Here is an 18,057-nt window from a genome sequence, read left to right as displayed (position 1 = left end):
GAAGTCTTAGGGTAGAAAGGAAAGAGGTTCTACCTCTGTAAGTCCAGTAACAAGGTTTGCAGAAATGGGGAAAATGAGTGTGCTGGATCAAAACTGTCCTCCAAGGGGGTTTGCCTCCAGTACATCAGGCATGGGATGTAGACTACAGCTTTGAGAAAGAGGAAAGTGGACAGCAGGTGGCTGAAGACAAGAGTCGGGTTTTAAAGGCTGGAATTTCTCTGCAAACAAACCTAGGAAGGTCTTTCTACCTGGATGTCTCTGAGCATTGTTTAGATGGTTCATGAAAGAGCAGTAACCAGGCTTGGTGCAGCGATTGTACAGAAGGCACGGATTTGGGGAGACTAAAGAATCTGAGCCCAAAGCCCCACCCACCTACACACAACACCGCATCACCAACAAAAACCATTTTAAGCAATTCACTCGGTCTCTCTCAATTTAGTTTTCGCTGTAAAATATTCTCCCTGGCAGCTGGAACTAGATTCCTACGCTGCTTTGCTGGAAGGTGTGAGCAGGCTGGGATCCCCAGGGACACCTCGAGGCCTCCCGGGAGTTCCCTGGGTACCCTAGAGAGAGGAAATTCCCACGCTGGACATTTCCACCTCGCGACTAGTCTCTGGACATCCTTCAGCCCAACCTCTCCAAATGGTTTACGAAAAGCTCTAATACCCACGACAATGCATCCTACCATCGGCCTCCTGTTACAAATGGGGAGGCCACGGGACTGGGGTGTAGCTCACGCTTGCCTAGCGTGCGTGAGGCTGAGATCCCCAACAACGAAAACCAGGGAGGTGGGCGGAGCCTGGGCGCCGGCTCGCCAGAGTCACCCGGTGGGAACCAGCTAGTCGGCAGCCTACCCAGCCGAGCGCCTTAGGCTCTGCGTGCTCCTGGAGGCGGGGAAAGCGGGAGCGGGGCGGGGCCTGCGCGGATCACGTGACGGCCGGACCGGAAGCGCTCAAACCCGAGACCCCCGGGTGACCGGGTGGGAGCTGCTCACTCCGGTGGGTTGCCTTGTCTGCTACCATGGCCTGGACCAAATACCAGCTGTTCCTGGCCGGGCTCATGCTCGTCACCGGCTCCATCAACACGCTGTCGGCAAAGTGAGTCTGGGCCCGGCCCGGCGGGGGCCTTGCTGGGCCTGCGCGCGCTTCCCCACCCACCCTCCGAGTTGTTGCTATGGGTTCGCCCAGTTTATGGACCACCCAAGGGTGCGAGGCTCGGGGTCACATCTCGTCTCCGCGTCTCAGTTTCCTCATCTTAAAACCGGAGTTTGGATCAGTTCCTCTCTGCTGCTGCTTCCCAGGGCTGTGGTCGGAGCCCGAGTCCGAGTCCGAGTCCGAGCCGAGCACCGCCCTCCAGGAGCTGGGGGCCTGCGGAGGAGGCTCCAGGACTTGGGCACGCGAGTTATTGTCGTGGCAGGTCAGGCCGAGTGACTAATGAGAGTAAAGGTTGAGGCAGCAGAGAAGTGGGTGTCCACCGGCCGCTAGTGGAGGAAGGATTAGAGCTGCACCTTGACTTTTAGGTGGGGTTCTGTGTGACCGAGACTTGGAGGCGGGGAACAGAAAGTCCAGATCCAACACCAAATGCTTAGGCTGGATTTTTACCCCATAATCAGAGATGGACTGTTGAGCTGCGAAAAGACATGTTGAAAGTAGTAAGATAGAAAAAAGAATGAAGTGATATGATTAACCTGGGGGTCAATTGAAGATTGTTTGGGGCAGGGAATACCATTCTATGGCTGCTGCTACGAGAGAAGGAGATGATAGTGAGGCAAGAAAGAAAGGGGCAGGTGGTAGAGACCAGTGCAGAATGAAGCCATAGGATCAAGGGTTTCTGCCTGGAAGGAAGATAAGTATTCTTTTTTTTTAATATTTATTTTTTTTAGTTTTCGGTGGACACAACATCTTTGTTTGTATGTGGTGCTGAGGATCGAACCCCGGCCGCGCGCATGCCAGGCAAGCGCGCTACCGCTTGAGCCACATCCCCAGCCCAAGATAAGTGTTCTTAATCCAGACAGGGAGGGCAGGTGGGCATTTCAGCTGTGGTACTCTCTCAGGAGTTTGGGGACTGAGAGCACAGGGTCACCACGAATCTGAGGAGTCAGCATAGCTTCCTCTCTGTCATAGGCAGAAAAGCCATTCCTTCCCGTGGTAGCCACTTTCTCTGCCCCACTGCAGGGCAGGGCCTTCCTTCTCCTTTCTGCTCACCATCTAAAAGCCCCAAAACATGGGGCTTGGCCTTTACTTGAACTGATTCCAGTTCAGTTCAGCTGTTCCTGGCCAGGATCATGCACTGTACATGAAGAACAGTGGACAGTGGTCCTCTCCCAGTCAGACCTCACTTCCATCTGGGCCCTGCCAGGCTCCAGAGCCAGGAGCATCAATGTAGCAATTCCCAATGGAAGCTTTCCTGCCCTCTGAGATGTGCTCCAAGTCCTTTGGGTTTTCTGTTGGGTTCCACACTTTGAGAAACTGGCTGTGAGCCTTCTGAGGGCATGACTGTTTCTTAATAATTGCTGAGACATTTGTATCTCACATACTTCATTAGTGCCACAAGGTGTTTCAGAAGAGAACCTGGGAGAGCAGTATTCACTTCTGTCAGAGGAGTATAAGTTACCTACAGTGTAGGAGGGAAAGAGGCCAAGAAAAGGTCCCCGCCTTTGAAATGCTCACAATCTGAGATGAAGGAGACACATGGCAGTACAGTACCCCCTCTTCTGCTGAAGGATGGCACACTTCTGTCTCTAGTTCGTCTCTGACCAACTATTGTCTTATGGTAAACTTCTGGCCTCCTGGGCACTGCAACCTCCTGGAGTTTACACCACTGAGGTGTAAAGGGCCCCAGCCTGAGGACTCCCCTGTCCATAGCTGACATAACAGAACAAGACTTCCATCCAGCTGTTAGACCATCCAAAGCCTCACTCAAGTGCTCAGAAAGTTGCTATAAGTCTTTCATGGCTGCTGTCCCCAAGGAGAGTATAAATGGCCATTATGCTGACTTGGCTTCTTTAAAAGCTCCAAACTGGTCAGGTAGGGAGACCCAGGGGATCCTCAGTCCCAGGGGGCCTCACCCTTGGAGGCTACCTGAGAGACAGGAAGGAGGCTCCCAAGTCTGTTATAGGACGAAGCCTTTTGTCTTGCTTCTGCCCTATAACCTGGTGTGGGGCCTCTCAGGAGTCTCTACCCTGAAACTGGCCCCAGAGTTGGAACGTAAATAGTATTTAAGGCCAGACTGTGAGACGGATGCTCTTAGAAAGAATGAGGAAGAAGAGCAGCTTGTACTCCCTGGTGTGAATTATTGATACAAAATCACATTTCCATCAGGTGCAGATCATAGTCAGCATAGCCATCGAGTACAAAGAGTGTACCCAGCCCTGCCAAGTGCCAGGCCCTGCTCTCGTCACCTTTCATGTGAACTGAGTGAATTCTTGTAATCACCCAATGAGGTAGATAAACTTTTATCCCCAATGAAGTAAACTGAGGTACAAAAAGATTAAATTACTTGCCAAGTTCAATTCATCTACCAAGTGGCAGGGTTTATATTTGAGTCAAAGTAGTGTGGCTCTAGAATCCATTCTCTTAACCACCTATGGGTAGAGGGGGTGCAGAGACTGGAGACTTCTCTCATCATTCTGGGGGAGAGAGTGTTTAGAATGTTAGAAATCATCTGATCTGATCGCCACGATTTACAGGAGATACCCCAAAAGAAGTTTCAGAGAGAATGGTTTCAAAGATCAGCAGGAGGTGCTGGTGAGGTGGTGAGTCGGACTGGTTGGTGTCAGAATGGGAGCTGTCACCCAGGCCTCAGGACTTTAGTCCGGTCCTATTTGTTAGGACTGAAGTGGCTCAAAAGTCCCACCCCTTCAGCTTTCTTCTCTCATCTCCCTAGATAGGGACAGATGAGCCTGTATCCAAAGAAGGTATAATCCTGTAAGTGACATCTCCCTCCCAGTCCTCAGGGTGCCTTCCCCTTGTGCCTGGGCAGCAAGTCTCTGCCAACATCCTGATTGCCTTGCCCCTGGTGCCAGGGGACACTCAAGGTCCAGACAGAAAGCCTCAGGCAGTCCTTGCAGTGTCTCAGCCTGAAAAAGGAGCTTGGGTGCTTCCCTCCCTGAGTGAGCAAGTGCCACCTGCTGTGCTGTTACCACAGGGCACTCTCCTCTGCCCACTCAGCAAGTTTTGGAAGGCTGCTGGGAGATGTCACGTGCCCTGGGAGGAAAAGCTACCAGTCAGGCGGACCCTTTGGCCCCTCCCTGGGTGTTGGCAAAGGGCCTCTCTCTGGGAAGTAGCTGCTTCTCCTTCTATGGCTCTTTTCTCATCAGCACCTTCTGCTGATCATCTCCTTGAGACCAAACCCTTTCTGTCTACCTGATCCCATACCATGTAGAGCCCTGTTCTGCCTGTCTGAGCTCACACCCATTTCAGAGCCCTGTTCTCCTGAATCTGGCTTAGGATCCACATCTGAAGAGCCAGGGCCAAGCAAACACTAAGTGAGGTGCAGCTCCTTCCTCAGCTTCTGCAGGCTCTGGGCATGCCCAGCCAGGGAGGGCATGTGGGTCTGAGACTCCTCTATCTCTGGGCCAGGGACCCTGCCTGGTAACACCAGCCTCTATTAGAGAGCAGCATCATTGTCAATTCTGTGACAGCTCCAACTTTGCCCTTGGTACCTGCCCCCACCCTTCATGAACTGGCTTGGGAGAATTGCTTCAGAGATTTGCAGGGCGAGCTCAAGGAGGCCTCAAGTTGGAAGGGCAGGGTATATAGTGGAATGAGCATGAGGCTTGGAAGCCGTAGGATTAAGATGAGTCATTCAGCCTCTTTGAGGCCTCTCGATCCCTTCATCTGTAAAGTGGACATGAAAATTCCTGATCTGCCTCCTTTCCAGACACTAGGATCTACTGAGGAAAGTTTTTCTTCCATAGAAATGAGAGGGCTCATTGTCATTTATCATCTCCTAAGCCAGGACCTTCTTCCGGAATACCCTAGAGAGTGGAGAAGCCCTGGTTCTTCTGTAGATCTCCCTTCAGTAAATCTCTTGGCAAGAGGAAGACGCTGACTCACTGGGTTTGACAAGCTGGGGATGCTGGAAGAAATGGCAGAGGTTCTGCAGGAATGGACACACAGTCAATCAGCCAGGGCCAACCACATCAGCTACTTCCTCAGTCTGTGCCTGCCACCCTGACCCGAAGCACTGAGCTATGAGTGTGGGCAGGGCCCACAGGGACTGAGTCACCACCAGCAAGGGTTGCCCACTTCCTAGCCTTCCCATCACACTCAGGAACCCCCTAAAAGGAGCCAGCCTCTGCCAGCAGAGGGTGCTTCCTCATGGGGCCTCAGCCTGTCCCCCAGAAAAGAGCATCTTCAGAGAATAGAGACCTATCTGCAGGGCTGACCCTCTCCTCACCCCAACAGGGGAACAGGAAGAGTCTAAAGTAAGAAGATCATAGGAGAACTTCAAAGCTTGGGGATGGGCCGTAGACCTGGTGTCATCATTCCTGGGTATTACCCTGACTCAGCACATAATGAGCCCTGTGACCCTCAAGCCCTCTCTAGCCCTCAGTTCCTCATGTGAGAGCCACATTTTGTGGCTCTGTGGAGCTGCAGGGGCAGTAGCCTTAGGCCCTTCCAGCTGCCACTTCCTCAACGTAGGGTAGGTTCCAGAGCATGGACTCTTCCAGAAGCTTTCAGGCCAGAGCAAAACTGGAACCACACTGACCCCAGCACAAAGGGAGGGGGCTCCTGCTCAGGAGTGAAGAGGGAGAAGAAACAGAAAATGGTCTGTACTGAATACCTGTCCGGGCGAGGTCTTATAGAACTTATGCTGTTCAGTGCCTTACCCCTTCATCAGTGTTTCCTGATTGTCCCTGAAACCTATCCAGCCTATGCAAGTCAAGACAGCCTTCTATGTAAGCTGCTGCCTCTCCTAAGTGTGAGTTCAAACAGGGTTTGACTTCAGCTCTGCAGGCTGTTAACTCTAAAAGCCTGAACTGTTCTCTGCACCTGAGCCTTGGAGTCCCCCTTTAAAATGAGGATCCTTGTGAAGCTTAACCAGGTCAGCCTACAAGAGGTGCTTGGCACAGGCCCAGCACAAAATCAGTTTTCAGTGCATGGCCCATCCAACAAAACATCTGTGAACATCAACAAACAGCAAAGTGCTCTTCCACCTTTGGAATCACAGCTGTCATCCCCAGACACACTGAGGCTAAATTTGGGCTCTCATCTGTGAGACCTGGGGTCCTCCTGAGCCTGAGCAATGAGCCAAAGCCTGACTCCTGCCCTAAAGTGCCCGCAGGCCTGAGTGTCCCTACTCTGTCCTGAAGAGACAGACAAGGCAGGGAAGACTGTGCTGCTGACACCCAATCCCTTGGGCTGCTGGGCTCTTGGATACAAAGTGATTCCATTTCCCTGTTGGGAACCCTGCCAGGCCAGCCTGTCCAGGCAGACCTACCTTTCAGAGAAAGCCCAGACAACCGTGGGGAGAAGGGAGCTTAGCGCCTCACCGCCAGCATTCCATGAAGCACCCCACCCCTGACAAAGGACAGGCCGCAGAAGAGGTTTCCCCCTCTGGCTAGCTTGTTCCACCAGCTCTGGTGGGAAGTGGGACTCATTAGGGACATGGCCTCTGGGCTGCAGCACTTGATCTCATTCATTAAACCACAAATGTCAAACATGCATAATAGTGTGCTAGGACCAGGGATTTTAGAGGTGTGGAAGAGGGGGCTGGGGTTATGGCTCAGTGGTAGAGCACTCGCCGCCTAGCATGTGTGAGGCCCTGGGTTCGATCCTCAGCACCACATAAAAATAAATGAATAAAATAGAGATGTGGAAGAACTGAGCTCACCCTCAGCCTACAGTGAATGTGGAATCCGAATGTTCTATGGATGTGAGTTGTTACTGGAAACTGCATAGGCAGTAGCACAGGCTGAGTTCTAGGTGGTGGCACCATTGCTATTCTGGGGGAACTTCTTTGGGTGGCACCAGGATGAGAAAGTGGCTTTCATCCAGCCCCCAAATTTTTGCCCTAGGCTTCTGGTTGGCCTTGATGGACTTGGTGGCACCTCTCTTGTCCCTACTAGAGGACCCCTGGCTCCAGCCCTGCCAGTTCCCCTCTCTGGCTTGTTCCCTTGTTCAGGGAGTCTGCTCTACACACTTGGTAAAACTGAGCCTGGGTGTGCTTCTTCTTTTCTCCTCTCTTTCACTCAGTTGTCTCCCCCAGGCTTTCCCAGGTCTATCTGGGTAAGCCATATAGTCTGTCTGTGGCCCCCACTCACCTGCCATGTCCTGTCCTGCCTGGGGACCCAAGACCCAGAACCAGTAGCAGATCAGGCAGAAGAAAACTCCCAGAGAAAAGAACTTTCTGCTCTGTAGTGAGGTCTTTCTTTGCCCCAGTGGTGTTAGAACTGGTTACAGTTGGACCCCTGGCATATGTAGGGCTCCAGGCTTCTCTCTGCTTTCTAACCAGTCATGTCAGAATTTTCCCACTCCCCTTATTTCTCCTTCAACTATCACCCCAACCCTGTTCCCAAGAATCACAAACCCTCCTAACTGCCCCTCTCTCTCTACGCCTTCTGAAGCAGGTGAGTCTCCTACTGGGTGAGGTTTGCTACTGTCCTGTTTCCTTCCCTCATCCTGAAGTGTGTTCAGATCTCTAAGTAGCTGTGGTTATTCCCTCAGATGTCTGTCCTTCAGCCCACAGTTCCCCTGTGTTCCCTAACCAGGAGGCACCACTATCCAGTGGCCTCCCCATTGCGTCATGCCCCACGGTCCAGGCATCATGCTCCAGGGACAGAGAAACCAGGGCTGCTGGGCAGGATCTTTGCCAAACCCAGGCCCTATGGCACTTTATGGGGAGGCACAGGAAGCAAAAGGCTGCCCCTCCCTTCAGGATCTCAGACTTGTTACATGTAAGCCAAGAGTAGGGTGCACTATGATGTGCTGCTCTAGAAGTATATTTCAGGGAAAAACATGTAACAGAAAGAAGTTCCCAGGGCTGGGAGCATAGTTCAGTGGTAGAGCACTTGCCTAGCACGAGTGAGGCCCTGGGTTACATCCCCAACACTGCAGGAGGGAGGGAGGGAGGTCGGTCCCTAGCCTCACATCTTAGAGACTGCTGTCTGCATGTGGGGTGCTCTGGTGAGAGAAGATCATGGCTCACAGGAAACGGCTCCAAAGTCTGTGTTGACTGGATTCAGCAAGTGATCTGCCTGGTGTGGGCTGAGCTGTGCCAATGGACCAAGGATGTCCAACACAAAGAAGGGGTTGCACTTTTGCCAGTCTCTGACTGGGCCAAAGCACATGTTTGGCTCTGGGCCTGGGCTGCCAATACACTTCCAGAAGTTAGCAGCTAGCAGAGCAAAAGGTTCAGAAGGAGTGGGGCTGTTTAGCCATGAGATTCAGGTTGGAAACTCTTCAGATACCTGAAAGGCTTTCTAATGAAAGATTAGACTAGATAACCACCCAGCAAAAATGAAATTCAGGAGAGAGAGCTTTCTTACAAAGATGGCAGACAGTTCAGAATGGCCATGGTAGCTACCCAAAGCCTATGCTTTGAAGGATTCTGGGCTCAGTGGGGAAGAGTGCTATGATCAGTTCTCCTGTCCACCACGGTGCTCTCTGGGACATCACTCCATGACTGCAATGCATGTATCCCCTGCTTTAGGGTCAGCTTTATGACTACATTTCAGGCCATTCAGGCTTTTTGGTGATGATCTGGTGGTCATCTCCAGGGCTGGAGTATCCCTCGAGACCAGAGGCTTTGTGTCCTATGAGTCCCTTGACAGCCTGGCATAGCCTATAGACCTCTTCATAATAATGTTTTAAAATGTGCAAATGAGAGACCAAGGATCAAATTACATTGACAAAGTTGTCAAACATTAAAAAGCAAATTCACAATATAGGGCTGGAGAGGTGGCTCAAGTGGTAGCACGCTCGCCTGGCATGTGTGCGGCCCGGGTTGAATCCTCAGCACCACATTTAAAAAAAAAAACAAAACCAAAGATGATGTGTCTGACCAAATAAATAAATAAATAAATAAATATTTTAAAAATTCTCTCTCTCAAATTCACAATATAGTAATACATATGTTCCTTAATACATTAAATTTCCATTCAAAAAATTGACAAAACAAAAAGCTGGTTCTTTGAAAAAAACAAATAAAATTGACAAACCCTTGGCTATCCTAACAAAAAGAAAGAGAGAGAAAACTCAAATTACTAAAATTTGGGATGAAAAAGGAAATATCACAACAGGCACTATTGAAATACAAAAGACAATTAGAAACTGGTTTGAAAATTTATACTCCAGTAATACAGAAAATCTCGAAGACACCAACAAATTTCTAGAGGCATATGATCAACCCAAACTGAGTCAAGAGGACATACACAATTTAAACAGATCAATTTCAAGCAAGGAAATAGAAGATGCCATCAGAAGCCTACCAACCAAGAAAAACCCGGGACCAGATGGATTCAGAGCTGAGTTCTACAAGACCTACAAAGAAGAATTTTTCTTTTTAAAGAGAGAGTGAGAGAGGAGAGAGAGAGAGAATTTTTTTTAATATTTATTTTTTAGTTCTCGGTGAACACAACATCTTTGTTTGTATGTGGTGCTGAGGATCGAATCCGGGCCGCACGCATGCCAGGCGAGCACGCTACCGCTTGAGCCACATCCCCAGCCCCTACAAAGAAGAATTAATACCAATACTCCTCAAATTATTCTGTGAAATAGAAAAGGAAGGAACCCTTCCAAACTCATTCTACAAAGTTAGTATCATCCTGATATCAAAAGCAGGTAGAGACACATCAAGGAAAGAAAATTTCAGACCATTATCCCTGATGAACATTGATGTAAAAATTCTCAATAAAATTCTGGCAAATCACATACAAAAACATATTTTTTAAAAAATAGTGCACCATAATCAAGTGGGGTTCATCCCATGGATGCAAGGTTGGTTCAACATACTGAAATCAATAAATATAATTCATCACATCAATAGACTTAAAGATAAGAATCATAATTATATCAATTGATACAGAGAAAGCAAAATACAGCACCCTTTCATGTTCACAACACTAGAAAAACTAGGGATCATAGGAACATACCTCAAAATTGTAAAAGCTATCTATGCTAAACCCAAGGCCAGCATCAATTGGAAGCATTCCCTCTAAAACCAGAACAAGACAGGGATGTCCTTTTTCACCACTTCTGTTCAACATAGTCCTTGAAACTATAGCCACAGCAATTAGACAAAAGAAATTAAAGGGATACAGATAGGAAAAGAAGAACTCAACTATCATTATTTGCTGATGACATGATTCTATACTTAGAGGACCAAAAAAGCTGCACCAAGAAACTTCCAGAATTAATTAATGAATTCAGCAAAGTAGCAGGATATAAAATCAATACCTGTAAATCAAGTGTATTTCTATACATCAGTGATGAATCCTCTGAAAGTGAAATTAGAAAAACTACCCCATTCACAATAGCCTCAAAAAATAAAATACCTGGGAATCAACAAAAGAAGTGAAAGACCTCTACAATGAAAACTACAGAACACTAAAGAAAGAAATTGAAGAAGACCTTAGAAGAAGATGGAAAGATCTCCCATGCTCTTGGATAGGCAAAATTAATATTGTCAAAATGGCCATACTACCCAAAGCACTATACAGATTCAATGTGATTCCAATTAAAATCCCAATGTCATTCCTTATAGAAATAGAAAAAGCAATCATGAAATTCATTTGAAAAAATAAAGAGACCCAGTAGCCAAAGCAATCCTTAGCAAGAAGAGTGAAGCAGGAGGCATCACAATACCAGACCTTAAGCTATACTGCAAAGCTGTTGTAACAAAAAATGGCATGGTATTGGCACCAAAATAGACATGTAGACCAATGGTACAGAAGAGAAGACAAGGAGACAGAACCACATAAATACAGTTACCTCATACTAGACAAAAGTACCCAAAACATATTAGTGAAAAGATAGCTTCTTCAACAAATGGTGCTAGGAGAACTGGAAATCCATATGCAGTAAAATGAAAATAAGCCCCTATCTCTCACCATGCACAAAACTCAACTCAAAAGTGGATCAAACACCTTGGAATTAGACCAGAGACCCTGTGCTTAATAGAGGAAAAAGTAGGCCCCAATCTTCATCATGTTGGATCAGGCCTGACTTCCTTAATACGTTAAATTTTAAGTAATGGATATAATTTATTTTGATGAGTAATGAATGTAAATCATATTTCACCATATGTACAGCAGCCCTAACATGATAATATCTGATTTCTAGGAGTTACAAAGGTATAGGTACTGTAATCCCATGTTTCTAAGTTGAGAAAATGGTTAAAACCACTTTCTATGGAGACCAGCCCCTTTGGGAGTCCCACCTGAGGCTGAGGCTCTCAGTCTGGACGTCCTGGCCCTGGGAGGAACAAGGCCCTCCACAGGCATCAGGCTGGCAGAGAATCCTGCCATACTGCCAGGGTCTGACCTTTCCTTTTTGCTGCAGGTGGGCAGACAACTTCATAGCCGAGGGCTGCGGAGGGACCGCAGAGCACAGCTTCCAGCATCCCTTCCTCCAGGTACGGGCTCTAGCCCTCCCACCATCTCCCAGGCCTCAGACCAGCACCCTTGAAGCTAGGCTGTTTCCTGGCCTAGGGATGGAGCTCCCCTGCTTTTTCCTCCCCTAGAGCAGGGCCAGGATCTAAGGGTAACCCTGGAAGCAAGCAGAGGGCACAGTCCTATAGGAGGCCTACATGAGTCTTCACCATGTCCAGTCAGAACACATGGAAAGAAACCCGTTTTCCATCCTCCAGGAGCCCAGAATACCACTGGGTCAGGGTAGACCTCATTATTGGAAGATACCCCAAATTGGACTGGGGGTTGGGAGACTCAGATTTCAGCCCCAGTCTGTTAGCAGTTTGCTTAGTGGCCTTCCATCAGTCTTTGAACCTGTCTAGGCCTGTTTCTTCACCTGGAACTTCACAAGGGGTTGGCCTGGATGAATGATCTTCACACAGGTTACCACAGTCTTAGGGTATTTTAAGAGCCCCACAGCAACTTTTTTTATTGGTTTGACAGTTTGGGGTTCTAGGTAACCTCCTATTTGAAGAAAGATTACATAAAAAACAATACTGCTACTGGTGGTCCCCTAGTTCCCTTCAGTGCTAAGTCTGTGGGTTCTCATCCCTGCAGGCAGTGGGCATGTTCTTGGGAGAGTTCTCCTGCCTGGCTGCCTTCTACCTGCTCCAGTGCAGAGCCACAGGGCAGTCAGTCTCCAGTGTGGATCCCCAGCAGCCCTTCAATCCCCTTCTTTTCCTGCCTCCAGCCCTCTGTGACATGACAGGAACCAGCCTCATGTATGTGGGTGAGTAGCCAGGTCAAGAAGGCTCAGTGAAGGCTATGGTCTGAAGGGGTCCCTGGTCAAACAGCCACCCCCACCCCACCCTGCTGTTCTGCCACAAACTTTTCACATGCACTTGCATGTGCACACACATGTGCGTTTACACACACACACAAAAAGCAAGATTTATTGAGCACTTGCTATGTGCTCAGCTTTTCTCCAACCCTGAAAACCCCTCAGTGGCAGGCAGCCTTGGCCCTCAGGAGCTAACAGTCTTGTCTCTCCTTGTCTAGCCCTGAACATGACCAGTGCCTCTAGCTTCCAGATGCTGCGGGGTGCAGTGATCATATTCACAGGCCTGTTCTCAGTGGCCTTTCTGGGCCGAAGGCTGGTGCCAAGCCAGTGGCTGGGCATCCTGGCCACCATCGCTGGACTGGTGGTAGTGGGCCTGGCTGACCTTCTGAGCAAGCAAGACAATCAGCACAAGCTCAGCGAAGTGATCACAGGTGTGGACTTGGGGGTAATAGGGGTCCTCTGTCCTATCATACCTTCCCCAGGGAGCCCAACATGGTTGTCCCTCAGACTTATACAAGCTCTGCCATATGCAGGAACTGGATAAGGGCACACAGTTGCTCTCAAGGGATTAGTCAGTGTGGAGGAGACCGGATTGGGGTATAATTCACTAAGGAAGAGTGGCAAGTAACACAAGAGGAGCAAGAGACCCAAGGAAGGGGCTGTCCTGTTCTGTGATGCATAATCACAAACTGCTGGACAGGGACAGGAAGAGAGACCTCTTACTGAGCACTTACACATGCCCAGCATGACACTGAGCTCTGTGCCATCCGCATCACAGGAGCCCTGCCACATCTCCAGAGCGAGCCATCACAGCCCATTTTATAGTGAAGTGTCTGCTCTGGGTCACTCAGAGTCAGGATTAAGCCAAAAACAGCTGTCTCAAACCTGTTGCTCCATAAGAGACCTGCTTTCCTGGGATGCAGCTCTCAGGTACGTCTCTGGGCTTTCTGGAGTCTCAGCCCTGCTTGGCTGGCCTATCCTGCCCATCAGGGGCCAGGGAATCAGGCACAGGTAGTTATGACTAAGCCTAGTGAACTATATTGGGCTTGCAAAGTCAGGAGCTAGCACGTCATGTCCTTGGGGCCCTTCTGTCATCACCTCCTGACCCAGCCCCGGAGCAGCCCTGGTTTCACCTGGCTTTCTTTCAACAGGGGACCTGTTGATCATCATGGCCCAGGTCATCGTTGCCATCCAGATGGTGCTAGAGGAGAAGTTTGTCTACAAGCACAATGTGCACCCACTCCGGGCAGTGGGCACTGAGGGTGCGTGTGGGCACAGGCCTGGGAGGAGTGGCTGGAAGGGAGGACACAGTGGGGGACAGCATGGGGCATGAACTGCACAAGTGGATCACAGGGCAGGTGCTATTGACCACTGAAGGGATGAGCCTCCTGCTCTCACACCTTCCTCCCTCAGCTGATGTGAGATGACGGATCCTCTGACACCTGCTGTGTCAGGCAAGGGGAGGTCAAGGACAAAGATGAGTAAGATGCAGGCCCTCCCTAGAGGAGCTGACCACCAGGAAAAAAGGGACCTCAGCGTGCCTGAGCTTGGCCCACTGATGCTTCAGTGATGTCTCAATCACTGAGCAAGGCTAAGATTCTTGGGACAGGGAAGGTGGCTTTTGAGCCACAGATTCCAACAGGCAGGATCTGAGAACTCCAGACAGGGCAAAGGGCTGGGGAGCTGGATTTGAGTGCAATATAGGTTTCCCCAATATAGGTTGGGGATAATCGGGAATTAAGTAAGTCAGGGTCATGTCATGTCAAGCAACTAAATGACAGGTAGGAGGAACCACCAAAGATTTTTGAGCCAGGAAGACAACTACCAAAATTATGCTGTAAAAATACAAGATTAGCAAGATGGATTAGAGCTGTGCTGTCAGAGTAGCCAATGGACAGGTACCTGTCAGGTTATTTGTGTCTGGCTCAGTGAGAGCCAGAGGATCTAATGGCAGAATATAGATCAGCTGCGTCACAAAGTATACTGTTTGTTTCCACTCAGTTTATTTTCTAGCAAGATTTTATGAATGAAGCAGTGCCTACATTCTGGCACAAATTCTTTTCTACAGACCAATCACATGCTAAATTAGGGAGCTCTGTATTTTCAAACTTGTAAAAACAGTGTAGTGAATTGGAGCCCACAGCTCTTTCTTAAATGAATAGAATAGAATTTAAATGTCAGAGAGCATTGTATGTAGCAAAGCTGTTGTTTAGGGAGTGCACGCATGCGAGCCTGTGCACATGTATCCCAGATCACAATACAAGATGTATTTCATTCTCAGTCCCATGAGATGCCAATGGACTAAGGTGGAGAGGAGGCAGCCAGAGCCCACCTTTAAAAGAGGTGAAGGGACAGATCCCAGGAATGGGCGACAGGAGCCAAAAGGCAGTGCATGTGGGCTAAACTGGGAGGTGGTGGGCAAGGCAGAGTTTGTGACGTGCGTCCTCACCCCTTCAGGCCTCTTCGGTTTTGTGATCCTCTCCCTGCTCCTGGTGCCCATGTACTACATCCCTGCCGGCTCCTTCAGTGGAAACCCCAAGGGGACACTAGAGGATGCCCTGGATGCCTTCTGCCAGCTGGGCAAGCAACCATTAATCGCCCTGGCTCTGCTGGGCAACATCAGCAGCATTGCCTTCTTCAACTTCGCAGGCATCAGTGTAACTAAAGAATTGAGTGCCACCACCCGCATGGTGCTGGACAGTTTGCGCACCGTGGTTATCTGGGCCTTGAGCCTGGCCCTGGGATGGGAGACCTTCCACCCTCTGCAGATCCTTGGCTTCCTCATCCTCTTGACAGGCACTGCCCTCTACAATGGGCTGCACCGCCCACTGCTGGCCTGCCTGTCCAGGGGCTGGCACCCTGCCCCAGAGGCCGAGCGTGAAAGACTGCTAGATGGCAACCGGACTCCCATCAACGAAACCAACTGAGCCTTTCATGGGGCCTCTGCTACCACCCAGTGTTCTCTCTTCACCCTCTTCTCCCTGAGGCTGAGGCCACATGGGCTGGTGGGCCTTGAAAGCCCTGTCCCCAAGGCCTTACCCTGCCCCTTCCCTACTGACCCTCTAGGGCAGCTATTACCATAGAAGGCAAAAGGACACCCAGCTCCTTTTCTCCCCACTACCTGCAGGATGGTGTGACCCAGTCCCCACAGGCCTGAGTGTCACTGACCCCAGCCCTCCCAGCAGTACTAGAGCTAAATCATGAATTTGAAAGGCAGGGATTTATAACCATAGTATTTCTGAATCATAAACTAGATTGTCATGATAGATTATCTAGCTTATGAATTATAAGCTTCGAAGAAGAGAAACCAGTGAGCTGGTTCAAACCAGAACTAAGTACTATATTTTCTGAAACTTTTAAGATATTCCTTAAACCTGTCTGGAGATCTGGGTTTCATCCCAAACTGCTGCAAACTCAGTATGTGCTCCTTAGCCTGTTAGCTCTGGAAAGTTGTTTTCCATGCTGTGGCCTTTGGTGCCTTCTGGCCCCAGCATCTTATGGGCCTCTGATTTTGACCAACCCAAGGAAAGAGAAACAGCCCCCTTACACCTCCCCTCCCTGTGCCTGTTCCGTTCTCATTCACACTCCACAGGCCTCGCTGTCTGGGAAAGACTACAAGGGAATTCCAGGCAGTCCTTGATTATCATTTTATGAACTTGTATTTTAAATATGAGGAAACTGAAGCCCAGAGTTATAAGTTTGAAAAGGGGACTCTCCTGCCATTAGCTCTGACCAAGGATGTGGGGGAACCCCAGGCTATGCAGGTGCATAACTCTGCCACAGGTGGGACCTAGAGCACATCTGCATCTCAACCCCATCCCAGCTGCCTAGCCTTGAAGAGAACCCGTCAGGGTAAAGCATTTGCCGAGTAATTCCAGTACCCTGGGCACTGTGCAGAGTGCTTAACTTGTTGTAACAGCCTGCAGAGGTGGCACAATGGAGAAATCTGGCCCAGAGAAGGCTAAGTGGCTTCCCATGGAGCCAGTATTCTAGCCTAGTTCTGCTTCCTGACCTGAGGCCTCACCTACCATAGGGATCCCTATGGAGTCATTGGGGTAGAATTCTTTGGCTGCCTCCCCCAGGTACCCCCACCTGCAGAAAGGTATGATATCAGGACCCCCAGCAAGCAGGCAGCCCTTAATTCCAATATTGCTCTTTGGAATGGTTGAGTGGTGCCTCAAACCATTTTTCTAGGTGACTCAGACATGAAACACTGAATGCTGAATGCCTGCTAGTGTGGAAGGGGGCCTTTGATGAGCGAAACCCTCAGGTTGGGTCTGATTTGAACCAGTTATCACGATGTGTCAGAGGCCTCTTGGGTCCACCAGCTCTAGGTCCTAGTGGCCTTTGCTTCTCTCAACCAGTATGTCACAGAAAGAAGGAAATGAACAGAGAGTGATGGAGACTGCAGCTGCCTCGTCTGAAAAGCTAGCACCTTACAATGTTGATTTGGATTTTATTTTTTAAAAGGGGAAATGAGCAGTATTGAACTTTTTTTTTCTTTCAGAAAAGGGAAGGGGCACAAGAGGGTCCTGGGGGTAGCAATCTAGAATCTTGGAGTGGAAAGCTCTAATGTACCCAAAGCATAGAAATCACCTAATCCCCTATTCATTGTCTAGATGGAGATACCAAAGCCCAGAAAGTGAAAAGAACTTCCTATGTCACAGCCAATTATAGGCAAAGCCAGATTTCCTGGTTTTGCCTATCCCATTCTGCCACAGATAGAGTTGCCTAGAGCTAACACTTAGATTCTGGCACTACTTGCCTGCTGTGGGCTGCCCCACCAGAGTGCTCAACTGCAGGCTGCTTATGAGGGTGTTGGGGAAGCACTTGGCCTTCATTTGAGTGCTGCCCAAGGGGGCTGTTAGGTTTTTTTGTTTGTTTGTTTTGGTACTGGGGATTGAAACCAGAGATGATTAATCACTGAGCCACATTCCCAGCCCATATATATATAATTTTTGTTGTTGTTGTAAATGGATACAATACCTTTATTTTATTTTTATGTGGTGCCAGGGATCGAACCCAGTGTCTCATGCATGCTAGGCAAGTGCTCTACTACTGAGCCACAATGCCAACCCCCATTTTTATATTTTATTTAGAGACAGGGTATCACTGAGTTGCTAAGTGCCTCAGTAAGGTGTTGAAGCTGGCTTTGAACTCATGATCCTCCTGCCTCAGCCTTCTGAGTTGCTGGGATTACATGCATGCACCACATTGCACCCGGCTGGGACTATTGATTTTTATGTTTGAAGGGGTGGAGGGATTATAGTAGGAGCTTGTGGTGAGGAGTGGAAGCACATGAGGAGGGAGCTGCTCCCCCAGCCCCCTACCCCCAGTTCCCCACAAACTCGGGCAAATCACTTTCCCTCTGAGAGCCTGCTTCTTCCATCTGGTGTGGGAAGCCAGCCTCCATCTCACAGGAAAGGCGGGAGCATTACCTAAGAGAGTAGACTGGAGGGTGCTTGCCCTTGCCATGGCACACAGAGTAAGGCTGTGCTCTCACGGGCTGCTGCAACAATGGCTCTGAAGAACCAACTTCATGCAGAGGGACAGAAACATTTCGTTCCAGCACACAGTTGTGAAATACCAAGTGCACATCGATTATAGATTAAAACAGGAAACCTGGAGAAATATTTATGCTGAA

The 18,057-nt window shown here is 49.2% G+C and overlaps 1 protein-coding gene across 1 annotated transcript; it reads left to right on the top strand.

Moving 5' to 3' along the window:
* The first annotated feature begins 899 nt into the window (after positions 1–899).
* Positions 900–17,770, top strand: SLC35F6 (solute carrier family 35 member F6). Its single transcript, XM_081265585.1, has 6 exons — positions 900–1,097; positions 11,505–11,577; positions 12,191–12,362; positions 12,632–12,844; positions 13,565–13,675; positions 14,871–17,770. The coding sequence occupies exons 1-6, from the start codon at positions 1,021–1,023 to the stop codon at positions 15,338–15,340; spliced, it is 1,116 nt and encodes a 371-aa protein (XP_081121711.1). The 5' UTR covers positions 900–1,020; the 3' UTR covers positions 15,341–17,770.
* Positions 17,771–18,057: the final 287 nt, after the last annotated feature.

Source organism: Spermophilus citellus (genome assembly GCF_964194105.1).
Source record: "Spermophilus citellus genome assembly, chromosome: 13".
NCBI classification, from domain to species: domain Eukaryota; kingdom Metazoa; phylum Chordata; class Mammalia; order Rodentia; family Sciuridae; genus Spermophilus; species Spermophilus citellus.
This window is presented reverse-complemented; position numbering and strand designations above follow the sequence as displayed.

What these genes read in the sequence shown, in the direction of transcription:
- SLC35F6 (XM_081265585.1), top strand. Translation starts at nt 1,021, where the DNA reads ATGGCCTGGACCAAATACCAGCTGTTCCTGGCCGGGCTCATGCTCGTC. An exon ending in AACCAGCCTCATGTATGTGG is followed by an intron (nt 12,363 to 12,631) that starts GTGAGTAGCCAG and finishes CTCCTTGTCTAG; the next exon opens with CCCTGAACATGACCAGTGCC. An exon ending in CCGGGCAGTGGGCACTGAGG is followed by an intron (nt 13,676 to 14,870) that starts GTGCGTGTGGGC and finishes TCACCCCTTCAG; the next exon opens with GCCTCTTCGGTTTTGTGATC.